The sequence below is a fragment of the Thunnus thynnus genome, chromosome 18 (genome assembly GCF_963924715.1).
Source record: "Thunnus thynnus chromosome 18, fThuThy2.1, whole genome shotgun sequence".
Lineage (NCBI taxonomy): Eukaryota > Metazoa > Chordata > Actinopteri > Scombriformes > Scombridae > Thunnus > Thunnus thynnus.
Genome location: NC_089534.1, coordinates 29817286 through 29838665, shown reverse-complemented (window position 1 = coordinate 29838665; position 21380 = coordinate 29817286). Strand labels below are relative to the sequence as shown.

Here is a 21380-nt window from a genome sequence, read left to right as displayed (position 1 = left end):
AATGCTGTCTTACAACACATTTTGAAAAGTAAAGAAGGACAACACAACAAACTTAATCAAAACACGCCTTTGTTTTCATACGTCACCCCTGAACTGTCCTGTACTCCTAGCCACTATGGCAGCTGATGATGACTGAGAACATTTCCATGGAACTTTACCATCCTATACCTGACTCATAAAGATGTAGACTAATGTAAAGCTCTACAATGTAAGTTCCAAGCACGTAATATGAGTAATATCAAAAATTAATAAATCCAATAATACATTTCTGAAAATAATGATTTTGTTTTCCCTCCATTTGTTAATATATGTGGCTTTAATACCACCTACTGGCAGGAGGATTAAAAAGTCTAGGGATGCAATATTATGACATAAGCAGGACAACAAATATTTAGTATATATAATATAATGTATAAATTCGATATATATATATATATACACTGTATATTGATATATATTTTACATAGAGGCTGTATATAAATATAAATTCTATATAGACTGTATATAAATGTATATTTTATATATTCAATGGTTTCAGCCGAGCCCCGCATATTTCTGCTCCTCAAAACTGGTATTTTAATGTAACAGAGTAGAACTTAATTTGTGGCGACAGGGGGAGGGGGAGAAATACAGTGCTACACATAACAAGACGCATACAGGCCATGGATGTATTACAGGCAGTAAAGTTGCTGTTTACAGTGAGCGGAACTGTTTCCAGTGTTTCAGGCTTTTCTCCACATTTCAGCACAAAGATTGGTCCATAATGAAAACTACAGAGAGCACAAAAGCCTCAAATCGCGTGTCTTTAATTAGCAGAGGTGCGCACTCACAGAGCTCTCCACAATCACAAATAAACTTTCATGTATTTTGCTTCTTTTACCTCTCTAGTTTTTCGCCTCAGGACTCAGGCAAGTGTGAAACGTGATAGATTAATGTCTGAATTTTACATTGATGTCGTTCAGGAGTCATTGAATGTATCCAGGATGTTGCAGAAACATCAGTACTGATGTTCTGTTTGTTGCTCACTGCTGCTGTCAGGATCTGACGGTACTAAATGTTCTGTGTTCTGCTACACATCTACACTATTGACTGTATATAAAGAGGTCAGCTGTTACACACAGATTCCGGGTTTATACGATGGAATTGTTTGTAACATAGCAGCCCTTATGATCGCCCCTGCTGAAAACAGTCCTGTGTAAAACAATGCAAGGGGCTGCGTTGGTGTGGGCGTGTTGTTTAAAATGTTGGCGAGACAATGAAACATGATCCAGCAGTCCGATAGGGATAACAGATTATTGCATTTAAAGGCGGAGCAGAAAAACACTGCACAGTGGTAATATTCACAACCCTGTTTATTAGTGCGCACGTGTGGAGTGCATCTGTGTCCGCAGAAAATATGAAAAGACCTTAACACACACACACACACACACACACACACACACACACACACGCACACGCGCATGCACACAGAAACTTTTTGGCCCCCCGCACTTCTGTAATAAATCCGGCGCCCCTGGCTATTGCTGCAAAAGGTGGTCACACCAGTTACTGAAAGCAAGGGGTCAGTTAATGTTTTTAATGTTTTTGTCTCATTTGTTTGATTGGGTCCCCTTTATCTAGTTGTAGGACTTGTATAAAAATCTGATCATGTTTTAGGTCATATTTATGCAGCAATAGAGAAAATTCTAAAGGGTTCACAAATTTGCAAGCAGCACTGTATGTTATAGACTGCACAGATATTTTTTATATGTAGACTGTATATAAATATGTATTTCACATATAGACTGCATATAACTATAAATTCTATATATAGACTGTATAAAAATATATAGTTTATATACAACGTATGGTACAGCAGCCCGGGGCAGGGTTCAGCGGGAGAGGCACAGATGGATAGTAAGAGCGCTTATGATACATCTATGGGGAGAGGAGGGCGCTTACAACCAAACACCGTGGTGACGCTGCACTTACCCAGCATTCAGTGGCAGAGCATCATGGCGGAAACCAGGGAGAAAGCGCTGCAAGATTACAGGAAAAAATTACTTGAACACAAAGAAGTGGATGGGCGATTAAAAGAACGTGAGGATATAAAATTTAAATGTGGCTTTCGTGTTGTGGCAGAAAGACATTTTGTTTGTTTTGATGACATACACTGTATTGGACAGTCAGAATCAGCTAGCTGGCCGGCTAGCTAGTGCTTTGTCATGCAGGAACGTCGTCGTAGAAAACCGGCTAGTTACAAGCGTTAACTAAACAACTAACTAACGAGAAGAAGCAGACAAACAATAGTTACTCTGTGTAAAATATAAAATTGGCTAATAACTTGTCAAAGACGGTTTAACTAAACCTGCAATGCTGTTGCTTGATATACATAATGAGTCGTATTTTCGTCGCCTCTGTAATGGTTATCTTTTAGAGCTTTATGCTAAGCTAACGTTTGGCAGCTACCGCTAGCATTACGCTAACTTGCCTTCACGAACATGTTTCTGTGACAGTGTTTGACTGTTTAATAACAATTGCAATGACGCTTTGCATCCTCGGTGCCCTTTCTGTTTTTTTTTTCCAGTGAGAGAGCAGCTCAGAGAACAAACTAAACAGTATGAGAAATCAGAGAACGACCTCAAGGCTCTACAAAGTGTTGGTCAGGTAAGACTGTTTTCAAGTTGTAACAGTAGACTCAAGCCTAACTCCTTAAAGTAACGTTACCCTTCCACTCAAAAATGTGTTTTTCTTATTGCTCCTACAGTTAAATGTTTGAGCTTCACTGTACAGAATCCTTTGGAAGTAGGAAGTTTTTCTGTGCTCATTGAAAATCCGATTGTTAGGGGTGGGCCTACGAGCATGATTTGTGACATCACAATTAGTTTGGAAGCCAATCGTGGTCCAATAATCAACTTAGACACAGTGTTGTGCCTCCAGTGCACAAACACTGAGAATGGACTTTACAGTGAAGTAGGAGACATAAAAAGTATTAATTTAATATTTATTTATTATTTATTTTTAATTCTCTCTTACACACACACACACTCATTGCAGTTGTTTTTGACTTTCCTTGTGCGATGCACATCACCTCCCTGTGGCATTCGGAGGCTTCGTTGTCCTTGATAGCTTCCAATTTAAAAAATTTTGGTGCCCACAATAAAGCTGCTGCCGACAACAGTGTGAGCAAACATTGACTGACTGCTCTCATCGAAAACTAGCCAGTCATGTAACTCCCCACTGTCGGTTCTCCTCCACCTCTCATTGAAAAATTGCCTTTTAACGTTTGGTTCATGAATTGTCTCCCGTTGCGTAGGCGTACTGACATCAGCCACTCTCATAGCAAATGCGTATTGCTGCCCTCCCCAGGTTATTTGTAGAACTCCATTGAATGCCAGCGGTCACCATGGCTGGTAGGTTGAGTAAATTCACCAGCCACTTCACAGATTCATGGGCATTTGACCGATGCTAATTTCCATCCCTAATCTAGGGTTGCAACTATCAGTTATTTTTATTATCGATTACCTAATCTGTCAGTATTTGTTTTGATCAATCAACTAGTTGTTTGGTCTATAAAATGTCAGAAAATGTTGAAAAATGTCGTCTACTGTTCACTTTACTGTCACAGAGGACTTAAGAAACCAGAAAATATTCACATTCACAAGAAGCTATAGCCAGCGAATTTGGAAATGTTTTCTTATAGAATGACTCAAAATGATTGTCAAAACAGGGTCTTCCCTGCCTATATAAACTCAGAGGCCTTTGTATTACTGGCCGCCACCTTTGTTGAAAATACCGGCATGTGATGTTGACGGAATGAAAAACGTTGAACTCAACTGCCAGCACACTGACAGTCTACAGCTGGCACACACTAGAGGTACTTGTAATTCATCCTCAAAAAAGGCAGCGGTTGCAAACATGTTTTGATTTAATGACTCAATAATTAGCTTTGCAAGATGAATGTGAAGTATATTGTGAACTTTCTATGCCATCACTCAGAGACTAACGTTAGCAGAGCAGTGAACTCCAGCAGTAACAAATGAGACCAGCTGACCAACACACACTGCAGCATTAAACAACTTATTGCTCAGTGTTCAGTGCTGTTTCACCTCACAAACCCTGCACCTGCTCAGCACGTTGGACAGCGATGTCTTTTCCCGGAGCTAACGGTGCAGCAGAGAGGCTGCTATCCATTGCTGGAGACATGACATAAATAACACAACGGAGCACTCCGTCTGCCCCTCATTTTGTTATTCTCATACAGGCAGGAGACTGTAAGATGCTTTCAAATGAATTTATTCATTAATTAATGCAGTTAACTTTTAAAAATAAGAAGCCTGCGGACCATTTATCTTATCTGCCAGTTATGTTTCATATTGTATTTCAGTGGACTAAGGACACCAATGAATAGTTTGGCATACATTATGCTGGAGCAAGAGACTGAAAATTGTGCCATCTTTTCTATTCATTCGATCGATTCTGAATCGACACCAAAGAATCGGAATCTAGTGGAATCGGGAGATAAGCATATCGTCCCAGGCCTACAAAATAAACTGTCATTTGTCACAACCTTTATTTTTCATCTTTTTGTTCCATCTTGGTACAAAATGTAAATCCCTATGGACACTTGCATCTGTCAAATCATGGGTTTTTTTTTTTTTTCTGCTTAAGCACACAACACTCTAAAGGTGTGTGCACAAACTGTGTACGCCGCACCACGCACATTCTCCGGCCTTTGTCTCAAAAAAATCCAGGGGAAACCCTGCAAAATAGTTGGTAAAATTTAATAGCTGGCAGCTCTAGATTAATCAGCAGTGAAAATAATGTCCATTTGTCAACAAAGTCAAGAAGCCAGTGTTCGTTCCAGACTCTGAAATAGGCTTTTTGTCTTTTTGTGTTCCACATCACACAATACAGGTGTTGATTTTGAAAAGAACGCCTTTGTTATAGTCAGACAGCTGCATTGTTAAAGTATTAAATGATTTCATCAAAGGTTTCAGTGTTTCCCGCAGGTCGAGAATTTACTTGTGGTGGTGGGTGGTGTGGCATGGGACCGATGTGCATGCAGAGACTCATGCAGTTTAGAGGGAGGGGGAGTGTAACCTAGGTTTTCTCTAGCTACAATTTACAGATGTCTCCGTAACACCTCACATGCAGGCTATCGGTAGACACTAGCTAGATGGCTGCACAAGGAGAAGCCTCTAGTCCTCACTCAGTCACAGCAGCACACAACTCAGACAGATTTTATCTATATGGGTGGGCAGCCCAAGTAGAGCCTATGTATGGGAAATGCTGGTTTTTAAATGCAGAGATTTACAAAGATGATGATCCAGTGGAAAGGAGCTAACTAGGCAGCCGAGAGAGAGAGAGAGAGGAGTAGAGGCTGAGTTATTCTGTCTTCCTAACCACATGTGTACCTCGTGTCTTTGCAGATTGTTGGAGAAGTGCTCAAACAGCTCACTGAGGAGAAATGTAAGTTCACTGGTAGATATCTCACATTTATATGTAAAACTGTGTCAGACATGTGATGCTAATGTGTTTCTTGTTTAATTCCAGTCATTGTCAAGGCCACCAACGGCCCCCGATATGTGGTTGGATGCCGCAGACAGGTAGGTGCTGAACAGTTACTTTCATACATCATCTTCTCTAGGGTTTCTGAGCCCTTTCTGAACCTTGACACAACTTTTAGGGCTAAAAACTTCACGACACCACCAATTAAAGAGTTGACAAATGCCATGGATACTTGATTATGGCATATTTTTGTTCTATTTTTGTCTGTCCAGCAGTTGCTCAGATTAAATTAAATTACTCCTCTTGGCTTTTTACTCCTGAAGCTTTAATTTTACTTACAGTAACGTAACCAATGTAGTTGTTGTCAACCCGAGTACTTCACCTGCTTCACCTGCACACACGGAGGGCTCTGCCCTGCAGCGGTGAACCATAGGGAGCAGAGGAGAGTAGTCTGACCATAAACGACAGCAAAAAGCAGCAGAGACTCTCACATTGAGCTGAAATGAAACGAGTGCACATACATTTGGTAAATAACATAAATAAAGACAGTCTCTACTGTGTTTTGCTGTCATTTATTGTGGCCGTCTTGGCTGCTTCTCTGCTCTCTCTCAGCGCAGGCGGGGCTGAGCCTTCCGCAGCGCAGCAGAGGAGAGTTGACAACTAAACTTGTTATGTTACTATAAGTGCAATAAAAGCTTCACAAGTAAAAAGCTAGTAAAAGTAATTTATCAATATAATCCCGTATTATTTTTTTTCATAGTTTATTTTACTTATAGTAAACAAAGAAAACTGAATTCATTATGGAGCAGCTGAAGCTTGTTAAGGGCTTCATAACGAGTTAATAATTAGAATAGGGTGTGTTAGAGTAGAGACATACTTCAAACTTGCAAGGCGGGTTGCTGACCACTGGGCTAGATGTAAGCTTTTTATGAATTCTACCCGTTACATGCCTGATAGTGGAAGAGTGTTAATAAAGAAACACAACATACTTTTTCATCTTGTAGTTGTCTTCTTGTTTTTGTCTTGTTTATGTAACCAACTCCCACATCTATTGATTCCTTTTATGTGTTATATGTAGGGTTGTTTTACCCCTTAGAATTAGTTTTCAAGCAGATGCAAATATACTAAAAAGTAACTAGAATATATTTCAAAATGTTCTGTCAGGGGAGCACGTCCCTGGACTCCACTAGTCGTGGCAGGTTTTCTCTATCCATGCAATGTTCTCACCTTTTTTACCCCTTACCTGTTTGTACCCCTGTACCTGCATATCAAGTTACCCTTTTGTGTTTGTTGTCATAAGCTATGCAAAACATTATGACAACATAAAATGGACTGGTCAAGTGAGAACAATGATAATTAATCTGACCTTATTTGAATGGTGAGCTTGATATAATCAATGGATTTTGATGGGTCAAAAGAACATTTGTAATGGTGCTAATCATGAGATGATTCAGCTGCACATTGTCAGAGATGTTGTCATGCTGTATACCATGGTATCTGTTTCTTTATTGTCTCTGGTCTCGGGTATTAGTCACATGTGGGCATTGTTGTAATCACTGAGCAGGTCTGCTTTATGCAATATTGGATTTTTTTTTCATCTACTGTTGTTGTTGTTATGTCTGTGTTTGGCTGATCCATCCAAATCAATTCCTGACCAGTTTAGGTACATATCATTTTGGCTACACATTTATTTATTTTTCAAGATTATTTATTTTCAAAAATCCAAATTGTTGGATGAAAAATTCAGTTTGCCAAGACAATGCAGTAAATCTTGACCTCAGTGTTGAGAATGTAAACTCTAATGTGTAATATTTTTCATTTCAGTTGGACAAGTCACAGCTGAAGCCAGGCACCAGAGTGGCTTTGGACATGACTACGCTCACTATAATGAGGTAGACTGGACACAGTCATCACACTGACCTGGCTGATTGCGTTTATGTGGAATTTTCTGTTTGAAATAGTGCCACTGTTCTTTTTCTCTGAAGGAAACTGTTTTATTTTAGAGCACATTGTTTGATAAATCATGTTAGTAATGGTGAAGCGGCCCACCCTTCATGGACTTTTTAGGTTGGACTAATAATGTCTGAGGTTTTGAAGGGTAACTATTAAGCATCTGCAAACGGCTGCTTACCTTACAGAAATAATTACAGCTAATAAACCACTTTTTAGTTTTTTATATTTGTTTTCCTCAGCACACCAAAAACATATTGAGCAGTGATTCCCAAAATGTTTGTTCACAACTTTGAATTTAGTGTGCCCAAGCTATACATGTGCCATAAAAGCTGGCAGTGAGTGAACCATATACACAGCTGGTGATGTTTGTGTGCTCAGCATGAGTTTTCCTGTTCTTTCAAAGGTACTTGCCCAGAGAGGTGGACCCTCTGGTGTACAACATGTCCCATGAAGACCCTGGCAGCGTCTCCTACTCTGAGATCGGGGGCTTGTCTGAACAGATCCGAGAGCTGAGAGAGGTAGGACCAAGCATCAGCAATACAATATATAAGGCAGACTCTTCATTTTGGGCTATTTTTGAGTCTGGTACCCAGGGCTGGGCAATAAAATAATCTCCATATAGGATCGCAATAAAAATAATGTCTGATGATGATAAACTTTGGACATTTTTTACTTTATGGATGATCTAACAGCCTATCACACAGCAGAAATAAATGTGACAACAGCCAGTCAATCTGCAGTTTTTGGCTTGCACGTCAAAGTACTTGCCTATGTCCTACTGCAAAGCATTGTTTAAGCCACCGGTGAAGAAAGCGGATGTCTCTGGAAAAGAGGGAAAAATTAATGGAACTGAGGGGCAGGAAAGTGATCTGATGATGCCAGCGTTAGAGGGGTGAAGAAGGACAAACTCTGCTAAATCAGGGACACTTCTCTCTAGTAGAGAGAAAAGATGTGGGGAGTGAAGGCAACAGAGTGGTAATTGGAGCACTGGGGGCATGTTTGCTAAGTTAAATGTTATGTTATTCTATTTTTAATGTTAATAAACTATATTCTAAGGTTCAACCCTTTATGAACCCTCTGGTTTCTTCAGGCTTCAGTCATCATCAGGACTTCAAACTGGCAGCATTATCAAAATATATATTGTGATAAATATCGATTTTGATCAATATGGAAAAAAAATGATCGATCAGACTTTTTGCCATATGGCCCAGCCATATTCTGATGAGTGTATCTGCATGATTTCCAGTATGTGTTTTATGAGGTGACAGCTGTATGGTTGGGGTTCTGTTTTAGATTAGACAGGCATCAAGTCCAGATGATTTTCCAGCCAATGATTTCAAACCAGTGCTGTTATGATTTCATGGCAGGTAATTGAGCTGCCTCTGACCAACCCTGAGCTCTTCCAGAGAGTGGGCATCATCCCTCCTAAAGGCTGTCTGCTCTATGGACCTCCAGGTTAGTAGTCTGATCATGTGTTTATCATTCAAACTGACCTCACACAGTAAGAATACATAAACCAATAACATCCATATATACACATCACGTTTGTTTGAGTGCAACACGTGTTTCTGAGGTACTATACTTTGTGTAAGGTTCATATTATTCATTTGAATTTTGTGATAACCTTAGAAGTGTAGCGTAGATGGGTGATTGTTTGTTTAATCCAGTTGATCTGCTATTGATGTGATTATTTCTGTAACAGGCACTGGGAAGACTCTTCTGGCCAGAGCAGTTGCCAGTCAGCTAGACTGTAACTTTCTCAAGGTGAGTGTCAGTGCCATTATCATGGTGTTCTGCCACGCTGTAGTCAGTTAGCTGATGGTGTGTGTGTCTGTTTGTGCTACAGGTGGTGTCCAGCTCCATTGTGGACAAGTACATTGGAGAGAGTGCCAGGCTGATCAGAGAGATGTTCAACTACGCCAGGGACCACCAGCCATGCATCATCTTCATGGATGAGATCGATGCCATCGGTGAGTGACGTCTAGGATTAGTTTAGTAGCTATGTAAAGGCTTTTATTGTGTAGCAGCTAAAGCTTCCTGTAGCTTTGGCAGTCTCTGGCCTCTCATGAACCTGTTGTAATTTACATTCTCTGCTCAGACTGGACAGATGACGTCTGTCCGTATTACACAAGGAAGTAGTTCATTTCCCCGAGTACACAATAACTGTTTGCGCTCTTTGCTTGCCGCAAGATACGTGATGATGAAACTGTTTATAATACAACGTGTTTGGCATTGCGGTCATGTATCTGGCTGCAAGCATGCACAAGTGCGATTGGCTCTCAACTGTAATATACTGTAACTTCAAAATGTACTGAATATACACAGTTCTTATTATTACAAACAAGGTTCATGTTCTTCACTCAGGGCTTGATCAGTTCTACCACTGTGTGCTGTGAATCATGTCTGTGTTGTTCTTGTAGGCGGCAGACGTTTCTCTGAGGGAACTTCTGCTGACAGAGAGATCCAGAGGACTCTGATGGAGGTAATGAGTCACTTCAATGTCACAGTCTGTGCAGCCTGCCACTGTTGTTTTCTATGCTACTGTCTTATCTCCTTGCTGTATTTTATTTTATTTACTTTTTACTTACTTTTTATTTTTATTAAAGTCTTTAATTTCCAGTCAAGTTTACTACGTTAGGAAAACATATTCTGTAACTGGAGAGTTTGAGAATTGAATGGAAATATTTTGAAGAAAATTTAAGAATTTTAAGAATTAATTTGCTGTTTTCTTTGCATTGAAATCTCATAATAATACATAATATTACAACTTTTCTCCAAACTTCCCCAAATTATGAGTTTATCAAAGTATCTTGATTTTCTTTCTGAAATCTCTTTTTCTAACAGTGGCCCTAATACCTGTGGTACTTTATTGTGTAAGATTTACAGATTAATATATTTCTATAGATAGATTTATATTTGCTGTTAGTGTTATGCTTTTGATGCTTATTATACAACTGTCAAATGTCCTGCTCAGTGCATATTTTGGTCACAATTTTTTATCGATCGAATTTAAGCAATCAAAATAGTTTGTTAGAAAAGAGATATTTAAACTCTTATCGATTAGACTCAAACCCACTGGATCTAATCCTGAATGTATCAGTCCCTCTGCTATCATTGTTACTCACTGAGGAAGAAAACGTCAAATACAGCAGGCAAACAGGCTGAAACCACATTCCTGATATTGAACAATGAACATGTAGCACAGTACAGTCTATATGCAGTGTATTAGAAAATGAACTCACTCAGTAAAGTGTACTTTAATACTGCAAAGCATGGCCAGTTTATTATATTTCAAAGTTCTATATTTTTAGTCAGATGGTTAAAAGCAGTGGTTGGTTGAGTTGTTTAATGTGTGTGTGTTTCCTGTCAGCTGCTGAACCAGATGGATGGCTTTGACACGCTGCACAGAGTCAAGATGATCATGGCCACCAACAGACCAGACACTCTTGACCCAGCCTTACTTCGACCCGGCAGACTGGACCGCAAAATCCGTAAGACCTTCTCTCCTGTTCCTGTTCATCATCTGTCAGCTCTGTATGACCTCATGCAGCACAGCTAATCTTCTTCTACCTCTGCAGACATCGAACTGCCCAACGAACAGGCTCGTCTGGACATTCTCAAGATCCACTCCAGTCCCATCACCAAGCATGGAGAAATAGGTGAGTAAGCTCAACTGGTACCTCGATGAATCCTCTTCATATCATTTCCTCTGGCTGGCTACGATATGCTCCTGTATGCCAGTTTAACCTGCTCACTGTAGTTGACTTCCTTTGTCACTTCTCTATCCTACATGATCATTGAAAGGTCACAGAAACGGACTATTAGTTGTGCTGTCAACACTTTGTAGCTCTCATGTTACTTGTAATTCTGCTCATGTAGGGATTTACAGCCTTATCTCACTGTTGCACTCACTGATGCTCTGGAGGAGCGTCAGCAACAAGTCTTGCGTAAGCTCACTTTCCTTAAGTAAGCAACTACTGAATCACTTATCATTCATTTCATTAGTCCTCATCTCCCTGACGCCGTTCTTCTCATTCAGATGCTACATAGACAATACAACCATTGTGCTTTCAGAATGTACTAGTCCTTGCTGGCTGCAAGTTGACTGCTGATCTAATAGCAATTTTTAAACACATTTGATTTTGGATTGAGATGCATTAATATACTTTGGCTGATAAACATATACTTATGTATATTTCACAGCATTTTACAGAACTTATTGTTTTCTACTCTCTTAATTTTGGGTTGAGGTAGTAAATTGGGAAAGCAATTTTATAGAATGATGAAATGGATCTGCAACAATTTGATAACTGAATAATCCTTTCAGCTGTTTAATTGTGCATCAACACACTTTAAGACGTCACATTTGGCTTTCAGCACTTGTGATGAGCGTCAGAGTTTACGCCGTTAATATTCCATACAGAACATCTACCAGACATGTGTTTAAATAGCCATATAATAACCTACATTTAAACAGCAATAAAACACAACAAATACAAACACTGTGATCCAACAAATGTATTTTATTAAAAGTAGTAAGCAGAATGAACTCTTCACAAACTGAGCATATAGGCTACAACAATAAAATAAATCATCAGGGCCGGGGAAAAGTTCAATATCCTACATGTAAAGTTACCTGAGAGAAAACAGTCATGTGAACTGCTCTTGAGCCAAAGCGCCAGGCTGTCGCTGGAGTGTGCCACGCTTAGTCACATGACCAAATACTCAGTGTCAGTCTTTTCATGTCTTAACGGTGGAGGCAAAACCAACTTTTGCATTATATAAGTTTATATTTAAGTTGTCTTGGCAACATACTATAGGTCACACAATATTAGGCTATTTAATATGCTATTAATGAATTGATTTGTTTATTTGGCAATCAGCATATTTCCCACTGGACATTTTGGCCGTTGATATTTATTGATTATGTTGGCCAGACCACTACACGATACCAGCAAAAAGCCGGCACATGCTGGTTAATGTCAACCCTGATGAGCATTGTTCTTTGTTTTTGGATATTTCATAGAGTAAATGATTCATCGATTTAATTGAAAAAATATTAGATTAGAGATGCATCTAGTCATAATTATTGTTATGACTATTATTCAGTAGTAACAGTATAACACTCAGACTTTATCCAATACTGAAAAGCTGATCATATCCTCACTAATTTACTATGAACTTCTGTCAATACGTGGGTTGTGTTTTTATTAATGTCCTTGTACATTTACAGTACACTTGTAGCCATTTGGTAAATAAATAAATACATAGTAAAAAGTGGAAGAAAACGGGCTGTAGTTCTGCATTCAGCTTTACTCTCTAGATAAGTTACATCATAAGCAACTGATAGTGAGAAGGACAGAGGTTAGACAATATTTCTGTAAACACACAGAAAGAGATGCAGTAACTTTGGTGTTGAGACAAATCAAGCTAAATTGTCTTATGTTTTCAGATTTTGAAGCCATTGTGAAGCTGTCAGATGGTTTCAACGGTGCTGATCTGAGAAACGTGTGCACAGAAGCAGGTAGGACATTGAACTATTGTTTAATTCAAGCTCTGTCCATGAACAGCTTTATCCATGTTAACTTTTTTTTTTTTGTTTGCAGGTTTGTTTGCGATCCGCTCTGACCGCGAGTATGTAACTCAGGAAGATTTCATGAAAGCCGTGCGGAAGGTTGCTGATTCAAAGAAGCTGGAGTCCAAGCTGGACTACAAGCCTGTATAAACCCTCTGTGTCATAGTTCTTTTCTCTACCTGACGTTTTTCCATTGCATTTCCATGGATTTGCTGTGTTGTATGCTTAAGGCCAAACAGTTTCTTTATGTTTGTGGGAAGCAACACTAGAAAAAGTATGTTGTCCTTAAATTTGCCAACTAAGTGACTTTCACTCAGTAACAGTAAGCTCCTGTTTCCACTTGTTAGTCTGACCTGCCTCAGTACTTACACTGGATTAAAGAGGCTGGTCACTTCTGGCATCCCACACAACACTTGTATAAAATACCTTCATATACTGAAATAAACCATTATATCTAAAATTCTGTGTTTCACTTTGTCACCACTCATTCATTTCTTTTATTACCTTCAGTTGAGTGAAAGTAATGAATTGATTAACCGATTAAAGTGTGTATAATTTAGTGGCATCTAGCAGAATGGACTTGGCAGAAATGGAATATAATATTCATAAATGTTTTCATTAGTGTAAAATCACCTGAAAATAAGAATTGTCGTCATGTTTCTGTTTGTTTAGAATGAGTCCTTTACGTCTACATAGGGAGTGGGTCGTCTTCCATGGAGCCCGCCATGTTTCTACTGTAGCCCAGAATGGACAAACCAGACACTGGCTCTAGAGAAGGCCTTTGGTGTTTTTTGCTACCACCGTAGGTTCTCCTACACGCTTGGAAGGGAGGGTGAGGGCCAGGATGCTGCTAAATCTTACACACTGGTCCTTTAAACACTTCATATTTAGAGTGTAAAAGTTTGTTCCTGATAGTAATTTTACCAGAAAATTTCTTGACTCAAGGTCCACTCACTAGATTTTTCTATAGCTTATAGCTCTATAACTTCATGGTCCTGATCAGCAGATGACAGCCGTTTCCATGACAATTTGCAACTCAATCCTCTGATGAAGACTGAAAGATTGAAAGCTCTGGAAAAAGTTAGTAAATTGGAATTTGAGTGGAGATTATATTGCCCGACTTGATACTTTTGTGGTGAAAACAAAATTTAAAGAAGCACTGACAGATGATTTGTGGAAATGTGTCCACTCATAAAAAAAAAAGAAGGCATGCATGCATGTCAAGTCTTGAATTCTTCCTCACCATTCACCTTCATTTACAGCGTCAGATTAAAGATTAGGATTTGATTGACTGTGGCAAGTGAATACTGCACTGGTTCTGTAAAAGAGGTCAAACCAAACTTGCATCATCTTCTACAAACAAATATATCTACAATATTGAGTAAACATAAACAATCTGTACATGAAAATATCACTAAATCTTTGTTATCTATATTCTTTACAAACAGGAAAACAACTTCTCTTCTTCCTCTGAACTCGTTCACAGAATGTTGCAGCAGAACATCCTGTACTTGGTTCAGTACCTGTGTATCATCTAGTTCATAATATACCTATCAACAAAAACCATCATCATCATCATCATCATCATCATCACTTCTATTTCATGTTCATTTCATGAAATCATTACAAGCTTAAGTAACTTAATGAAACTTCCACATAAACAGTTTAGCTGCTCTGTAACCATAATACATGAAACAGTACATGTGTTTCTATGAGTGTAACTATGGAGATGTTATGTCTGTTTGTTGCTACACTGTAGTAAAGCCTTAACCATTGAAACAACATGTTGCAGCTGAGCTGGGAGGGATGTTAAGGATGTTTCTAACCTCTGTTTGCATAAGATTTCTCTGCAGTTGAGTTATACATCATATAAATGATCTGCTGTGTATGAGACATTCATACTGAAAAAAATTGACAATGACAGGTCAGCAGCAAACACAGTTACTGTTCAAATGTGGGATAAAATAAAAGTGGTGCAACAACAACCAGGCAATGCTGCTGTGAGACTGAGCATCATCGCCCGCTCCGCTGGAAAACTGCAGCTGTATCTTGATTCCAAGTTGTCGGTATGCAGACTTAAAAACACTTTTGAGTGTGTTTCTGTTGCACACACAGCTGCAAAAACTGCAGAATGAATTGCGGGTGGTAAAACGGCTCCAAAAAGATGCTGTAAACCCCCCCCCCCAAAATATGCGAAATCACTGAAAAGCTTTTCTCTTTGAGTTTCAACTGACAGCAGGAATTGGTTTCTGATAGCAAATGTATTGTAATGTGTCCTATTAGTATAAAATGGTTAAATATGTTGATTTCTTGTATACTAACAGTATAGATTAGTACTGTATACAGTATGTAGAGTGGAATAGGGACACAGCATCGTTGCCCAAGTTGTGAAGATTCTGTCAGTAATCATGTGTAGACAGTCCACACTAACACATTCAATTATTATCTCTCTGCTGGCACCTGCAGTATGAAGGATGGTGCTCATTTATCACTGACAAACTTGTCCCGCAGCCTGAAAGAGATGAATCTTCTCTCCTTCTTGTTTTATTCATGGATCTCAAAATGTTTGACCACTGGTTAAATGCTGGAGACAGTCTTATGGAGTTTTTTTTTATATTGTTGCAGTTGCTGCAGCGTATCTACAGATTTTGCTATCTCTACAGTCCAGCTGAACTTTTTTTACTCATGGAGGTTTGATATAAAATCATTATTTAGGGTCTTGCAGGTATTACCGTATTTAGAAGTTAATTCACTGGCTCATTGCACATCATCTGGGTGAACATTCTCTTGTTGTACATGGAGTCATTGCTCTGCAGCAGCTGCACCCTGTGCCAGGGCGAAGGACTCCAGGACAAAGGCCCTGCAGATGGGGCAGTGCTGGAAGTGAGACACACAGCTGTCACATACGCAGGCATGTCTGCAGGGCAGCAGCACTCTGTTCACTGCTGCATTCTGACAGACCACACAGTCTCTGCCCCTCCCATCTGACCAGTCCTCCTCCTCCTCCTCCAGCACCTGCTCCACCATGCTGGCCTCTTCCTCGCTGGGTTCACCGGGTTGGGTATTCTGGTCTGGTTCAGGAGGCCCGGATGTCCCCTCACTGCCAGCTGACATGAAGAGAGGCTGCAGGAGACATGAGACATGGTTTTCAATTGACATTTTCACTTATGATAGCAAGAATAATTCATGTTACGCAGAAAATTAGTGAAATTGACAGAAAGTGCCATATTAGTGAGCCAATAAGCATGTTACCAGGACCCTGGACAGTTCACGTCAACATCCAAGTCACAATACAACTGTGTAATTAAGTATGCTATTGAGTTGCATTATGGGGAATGTTGGTTTTGGAGCTTGACCCATATTATGCACTAACAGTCAGGGTATCTCAGCCTCTGCTGCTTCAACTGCTGCTTAAACCATTCTGCTTTTAATTGGTCCCTTGCAAGCTTCCCAAAATTGCTGAAAAGAGTCTGTTGAGATATTCAGTCCATCTGGTTCTTCAGTTTTGGACCGAGGCAAAACTTCCTGTTGTGTAATATTCTTTAAAGCCACAATGAATGGCCAGTAACATGGCCCTCTATCTTCTGGTTTTTGAAGTGTCATAGTGTGGTCACCTTGCTAAATATTTGACCTTGTTCCAGCCATATCCAACTCCTGTACAGAACATGTGAAGCTGCTATCTGAGTTTGAGGTAGAAGTAGGAACAACTTGCTTGAACCAAATGTGACATACCTTTAACTCATACATGTTCCCTTGTGAGGTGAGAAGGTACTGAAATAGGATCCTTGCAGACAGGCTGTATTTGTCATCAGGAACATGAATAACTGTCACACTGGCCACCTGAAAGAACAGAGACAGGATCATGGATTTCCATTCATTTCTGAGGGTTTCTAACAGTATTTCCTTGTCTTGAGAGCTTGAGCCTGAGTCAGGAACAGTTATATGACGGGACTATACAAATAAATTGAACATTATTTTCCCTTGCTTCTAGTCTTTATGCTAAGCTGGGGTACATTTCCTCTATAGTTAAGTCAGACAGATGAAATGTCTCTGGATCAAACAGCAAATGAACACATTTCTCAACATATCTGAATGTTTCATCAATCTATCACATTTATTTATGTAGCACATTTCATAAAATGTAAGCTCAATGTGCTTCACACACAACACATGAATAAAATAAAAATAGATCATTTATACATATATATATGTATATATATATATATATATATATATATATATATATATATATATATATATATAAATAAACATAAATTCATAAAAATAATTCATCCCCTGCCCACCCACCTACACAAACATATGTTTATGTAACATACCCACTCACACATACCCAAAGAGAGAAAGTGAGAGACAGAGAGAGAGAGAGAGAGAGAGAGAGCTGCCAGCTGCTGCTGAAGCTCTGCCCACACATACCAAAAACAATCTGGCCCAACCAAATCATCTCAAAACAAAAAGAAAATTATATCAAATATTGGAACGAAACTACAAAATCACAAAGTAAATTGGACCTAAATAAGTGAGACATTTTGCAAAATAACATTCAAATAATATTCAGAAAGGACTCTAAAGAAGAGGTAACAACATTAATCAGCAAGAATAGAAGAGAAAATATCATCTTTGGATATATGTATATATTTTTTAATCAAAACAACTAGCTAGCTGTCAACTGCTAACTGCTACCTGCCACTGTTAGCAACATTCCAAAGGAGAAACTGCACCAACAGAAGACTTATTTTATGAAGACAAGAAGAAAAGTGAAAGGTTGGTAACTGTGACGGTCCCAGAGCCTGTTGCCTTTGTGTCTATGTGTTGCAGGTCTTTGGATGGATGGAGCTGAGTTGCTACTTGAGTCCCAACTGGGAACACCTGGCCATTGCCCCAGAATGTATTTAAGCCCGTCTGCCCTGATTCCAGTCCTCTGATCCTTTCCCCACTTACCAAACAGTGGTTGTTTTTGGCGTTTCCCTTTTTGATTTGGTTTTGCACTGACAACGCATTCATACACTTTCAAACATCACTGATACTGACTTACACACCCCATTGTAGTTATTGTTATTTACTTGAATAAATTTCAGCTTGTTATTGCTGAGTTTGGCGTCTCCCTCTTCTGTTGTGGCCCACAAGCTGGTCATAACAGTAACATCTGGTAATATCAATTCATCTTTACATAGTTTAGTTTTTTGCCAGTGTTTGCAGGCTAGAAAAGCAAGCAAATAGTTAGTGGAGGCAGTGATAAAAAACAACAGAACAAGAACTAATAGAAAACATCCAGTCCATGAAAACTAAAAAGGCTTGTGGAACTGATGGATTGAAGGTTTAATAAACCCAATTCATAAATCTGGAGATAAATATGACCCAAAAAACTACTGGGGGATAAAATACTCTGCAACATCATTAATAAACAACTTGTCAATTTTCTTAATGACCTCAACGTTCTGCATAAAAGCCAAATTTTGGAAAGGAATTGTAAAGAAAAAAACAAAACACAGAGTAAATTAAAATGTTATCTGGCTCTCAAAGGAGAATTCACAATCGCAAATGACCTAACCACAATAAAATCTCCTAAATGAAGAAAAGTCTTGACGAGAGAGACTTAGTGAACACTGCCTTGCCATAGAAACAGACAGAGCGTTCTGGAAGGTTTGTAAGCATGGACTCACTATGTTGTATGTGTCCCTGGCTTCTGGCTCTGCCAGTGTCAGCACAGCCACTAGAGGGTAGCGTTCTCTCGGCAACAGCCCAAAATCTGTGATCCCCTGGTCAGCTGGAATCTGTGTGTGATGCCCCTCTCTGTCTTCACTGCTGATACTGAGAGGTTGTGGTCAAAGAGACTAACAACAGGAGCTGATACAGGAACAAAGATAGAGGACTATATCTGAAATATGAGTGTGTTGAATGACTGCTTATAAATGAACATCCACCCCAAAACACTTGAAAAGTGTTAACAAGCTGCTATTGGACAATTCCTTTGAATTTCCAGATCCATGTTTGGTGTTTTTTATTATTCCAGCAGAAACTGATTGAACATAAACATTACCTCAGAATATTTCCTATGCAGCTACAAATTAAATGGACAGCAGATAATCATCAGCAGTATATGAACTTTTAATAAATTATAAATTCATATTATTATTATATCATCATTTAGTTATAGGCAGATAAATGTTTATTCATGTTTTTGTCAATAACTGTAACTCCTCCTGTGGGGGCAGATGTATAAACATATAATGAATGACAAAATAGTAAAATACAGTTGTAATAATATAAAATTAATCTTCATAGGAGAAGTTAGAACTGTTGACAGATACTGTACATCAAAGGACAGGTTCACTATGTTTCAAGTGTGTCTTAAACCAACAGTCAGGTGTCCATATGAACAGTGAAAGAGGTTTTCTTCACTGTAATCATGTCACCCTTCATACTGGATATTAAAAGATCCTTCAAATGTGCTTTCAATTGAAGTGATTGAGGACAAAATCAACAGTGTGTCCACACAGTCATTTAAAAGTCTCTGTGAAGCTTATATGTGGCTTCAGCAGTCTGAGTTAGTCATATCAAGTGGATATCTGACACATTTACTGTCTTTTTAGCATCAAATTCCCTCTTTGTGTTTCCTCAGACAGTGTTTCCCTGTTGAGCTGTGGTGGAAGTATAGTAACAAAAAGAGGGACTTTGGCACTAACAAGACTGTACTGTTGAAAGATATCTACTTGATTTGACTCATTTAGATGCTGAAGCTTCATATTAGCTTCAGATAAACTTTTGAATACATTTTTGCACAGAAGGAGGACTGTGGATTCTGCCCCCCATCACTTCCATTGTAAGTGCATTATGAGGGAATCTTCTAATGGTCAGTATGAACAGGAGGAATGATTACAGCAAGAAAAACAGGTTTCAATGTTCATTTGGGCTCCTGACTGTTGTTTTAAGACAAACTTGTGCGCATTGTAAAGGATACTGGAAGCTCTGGCAGTAGTAGTAGAGGAAGTGCAAGGCCTCCTGGAAATGTTGGGGGGTGCTGAGTCTTGGGCCATGCTGGTGAGCCTGCAATGCTCCCTGCAGGGCACCAATCTCACAGCCCCAGAAACAGCTCAGGATACAGGGCTCCAAGCAGCAAGCCCTCACCAATACACCATCTGCAAGGGAGAGTTAGCTACTGTTATCATGACCTGGGACACAAAAGACACTGGTACTACTAGATGGTGACACTGTTCTCACCAGTGACTGATACTGGCCCAGAGCACATCTCCAGGGCGAAGGGATTGGTCACCTGAACCATTTGCTTTTCAGGGGTTGGTAGGATGGACTCTATCTCATCAGAGCTGCGCAGGATCACTGGGACATCAAAACCAAACCTACAAGACATGAAGCACAGTGCAGCAGCTGTCAAGAAAACCAAGCAATTCTGTTCTACATAGCTCTCTTCTCTCTTGATCTTGAGATCTGTATGCACAGAGACAATCTATTTAAGTTTATCTTTTGCATACTCAGAGCAACCTGTTAATGACCAACTGTAATGATGTAATAATTTATTGATACATGTGCTTGGTTGACTGATTAGGATTTTTTAAATCAAAATACTCTGTTGCATCTCTGTTAATAAAACAGTTAAACTAGATTTAGTCATATGAAGTCATAGTGTTTTTGACATTTTGGGCTCAGATACACAGACATACCTCTGCCCAGATAAAACATTATTGCTGCAGCTGTCCTATTTCTCCTATAGCATTTAGCCCTTACACTCTCATGTGTATGCTGACTGAGCACACAGGTGATTTTAATTCTGTATAGGTTTAGTGTTGTGAAGACATTGGGACAGGGACATTCACTCTTTCATAGTTAGCAGTGAAAGCTGTACTTCAGATAGATATGTGTTACAGTGTCATGGTTACTTTCGCTTTGATAATGTAGTACAGATGCGAAGTCGTAAAGATGAAACGTTATGAATAAGCCTAAATTCTGAGGGATACAAGTGTGGAGGTAATGTGCGAAAATAATGGATCACACTGCTGTTGTAATGATAATTTAGTGGCTACGCTAACTTGCTAAATATCACTTACCAGCCGAGCACCATGGCGGCGGTAACAACGAAACACAAAGAAACCACACTAATGTAAAATAGTGGGGAATACTCATACAAGGTCACCAGGAAAACCGCTGCCATTTCCTTTCATTTATGCAATTTAATACGCGAATTTATTAAAAAATCCTTTGGTAAACACTTTCATGACGGCCATGACAGAAACTCCCAATCAATAACTACGGTGGCTTAAAAGGTCCTAAAGTAGACAACGACTTTTGGAAAAAATCACAAATGCAAATATTTTAACCAAGAGTACAG

General features: G+C 39.2%; 2 protein-coding genes across 2 annotated transcripts; one reads left to right on the top strand and one right to left on the bottom strand.

Moving 5' to 3' along the window:
• The first annotated feature begins 1937 nt into the window (after positions 1–1937).
• psmc6 (proteasome 26S subunit, ATPase 6) lies at positions 1938–13478 on the top strand. The gene is made up of 14 exons (XM_067573127.1): positions 1938–2079; positions 2567–2646; positions 5412–5451; positions 5536–5588; positions 7315–7382; positions 7847–7961; positions 8811–8898; positions 9146–9207; positions 9290–9413; positions 9864–9925; positions 10814–10934; positions 11022–11102; positions 12896–12967; positions 13050–13478. The coding sequence occupies exons 1-14, from the start codon at positions 1995–1997 to the stop codon at positions 13166–13168; spliced, it is 1170 nt and encodes a 389-aa protein (XP_067429228.1). The 5' UTR covers positions 1938–1994; the 3' UTR covers positions 13169–13478.
• Positions 11947–21349, bottom strand: cgrrf1 (cell growth regulator with ring finger domain 1). The gene is made up of 6 exons (XM_067573128.1): positions 21100–21349; positions 20258–20394; positions 19998–20175; positions 18700–18847; positions 16751–16858; positions 11947–16141 (listed from the first exon to the last, which is right to left on the bottom strand). The coding sequence occupies exons 1-6, from the start codon at positions 21201–21203 to the stop codon at positions 15821–15823; spliced, it is 996 nt and encodes a 331-aa protein (XP_067429229.1). The 5' UTR covers positions 21204–21349; the 3' UTR covers positions 11947–15820.
• Positions 21350–21380: the final 31 nt, after the last annotated feature.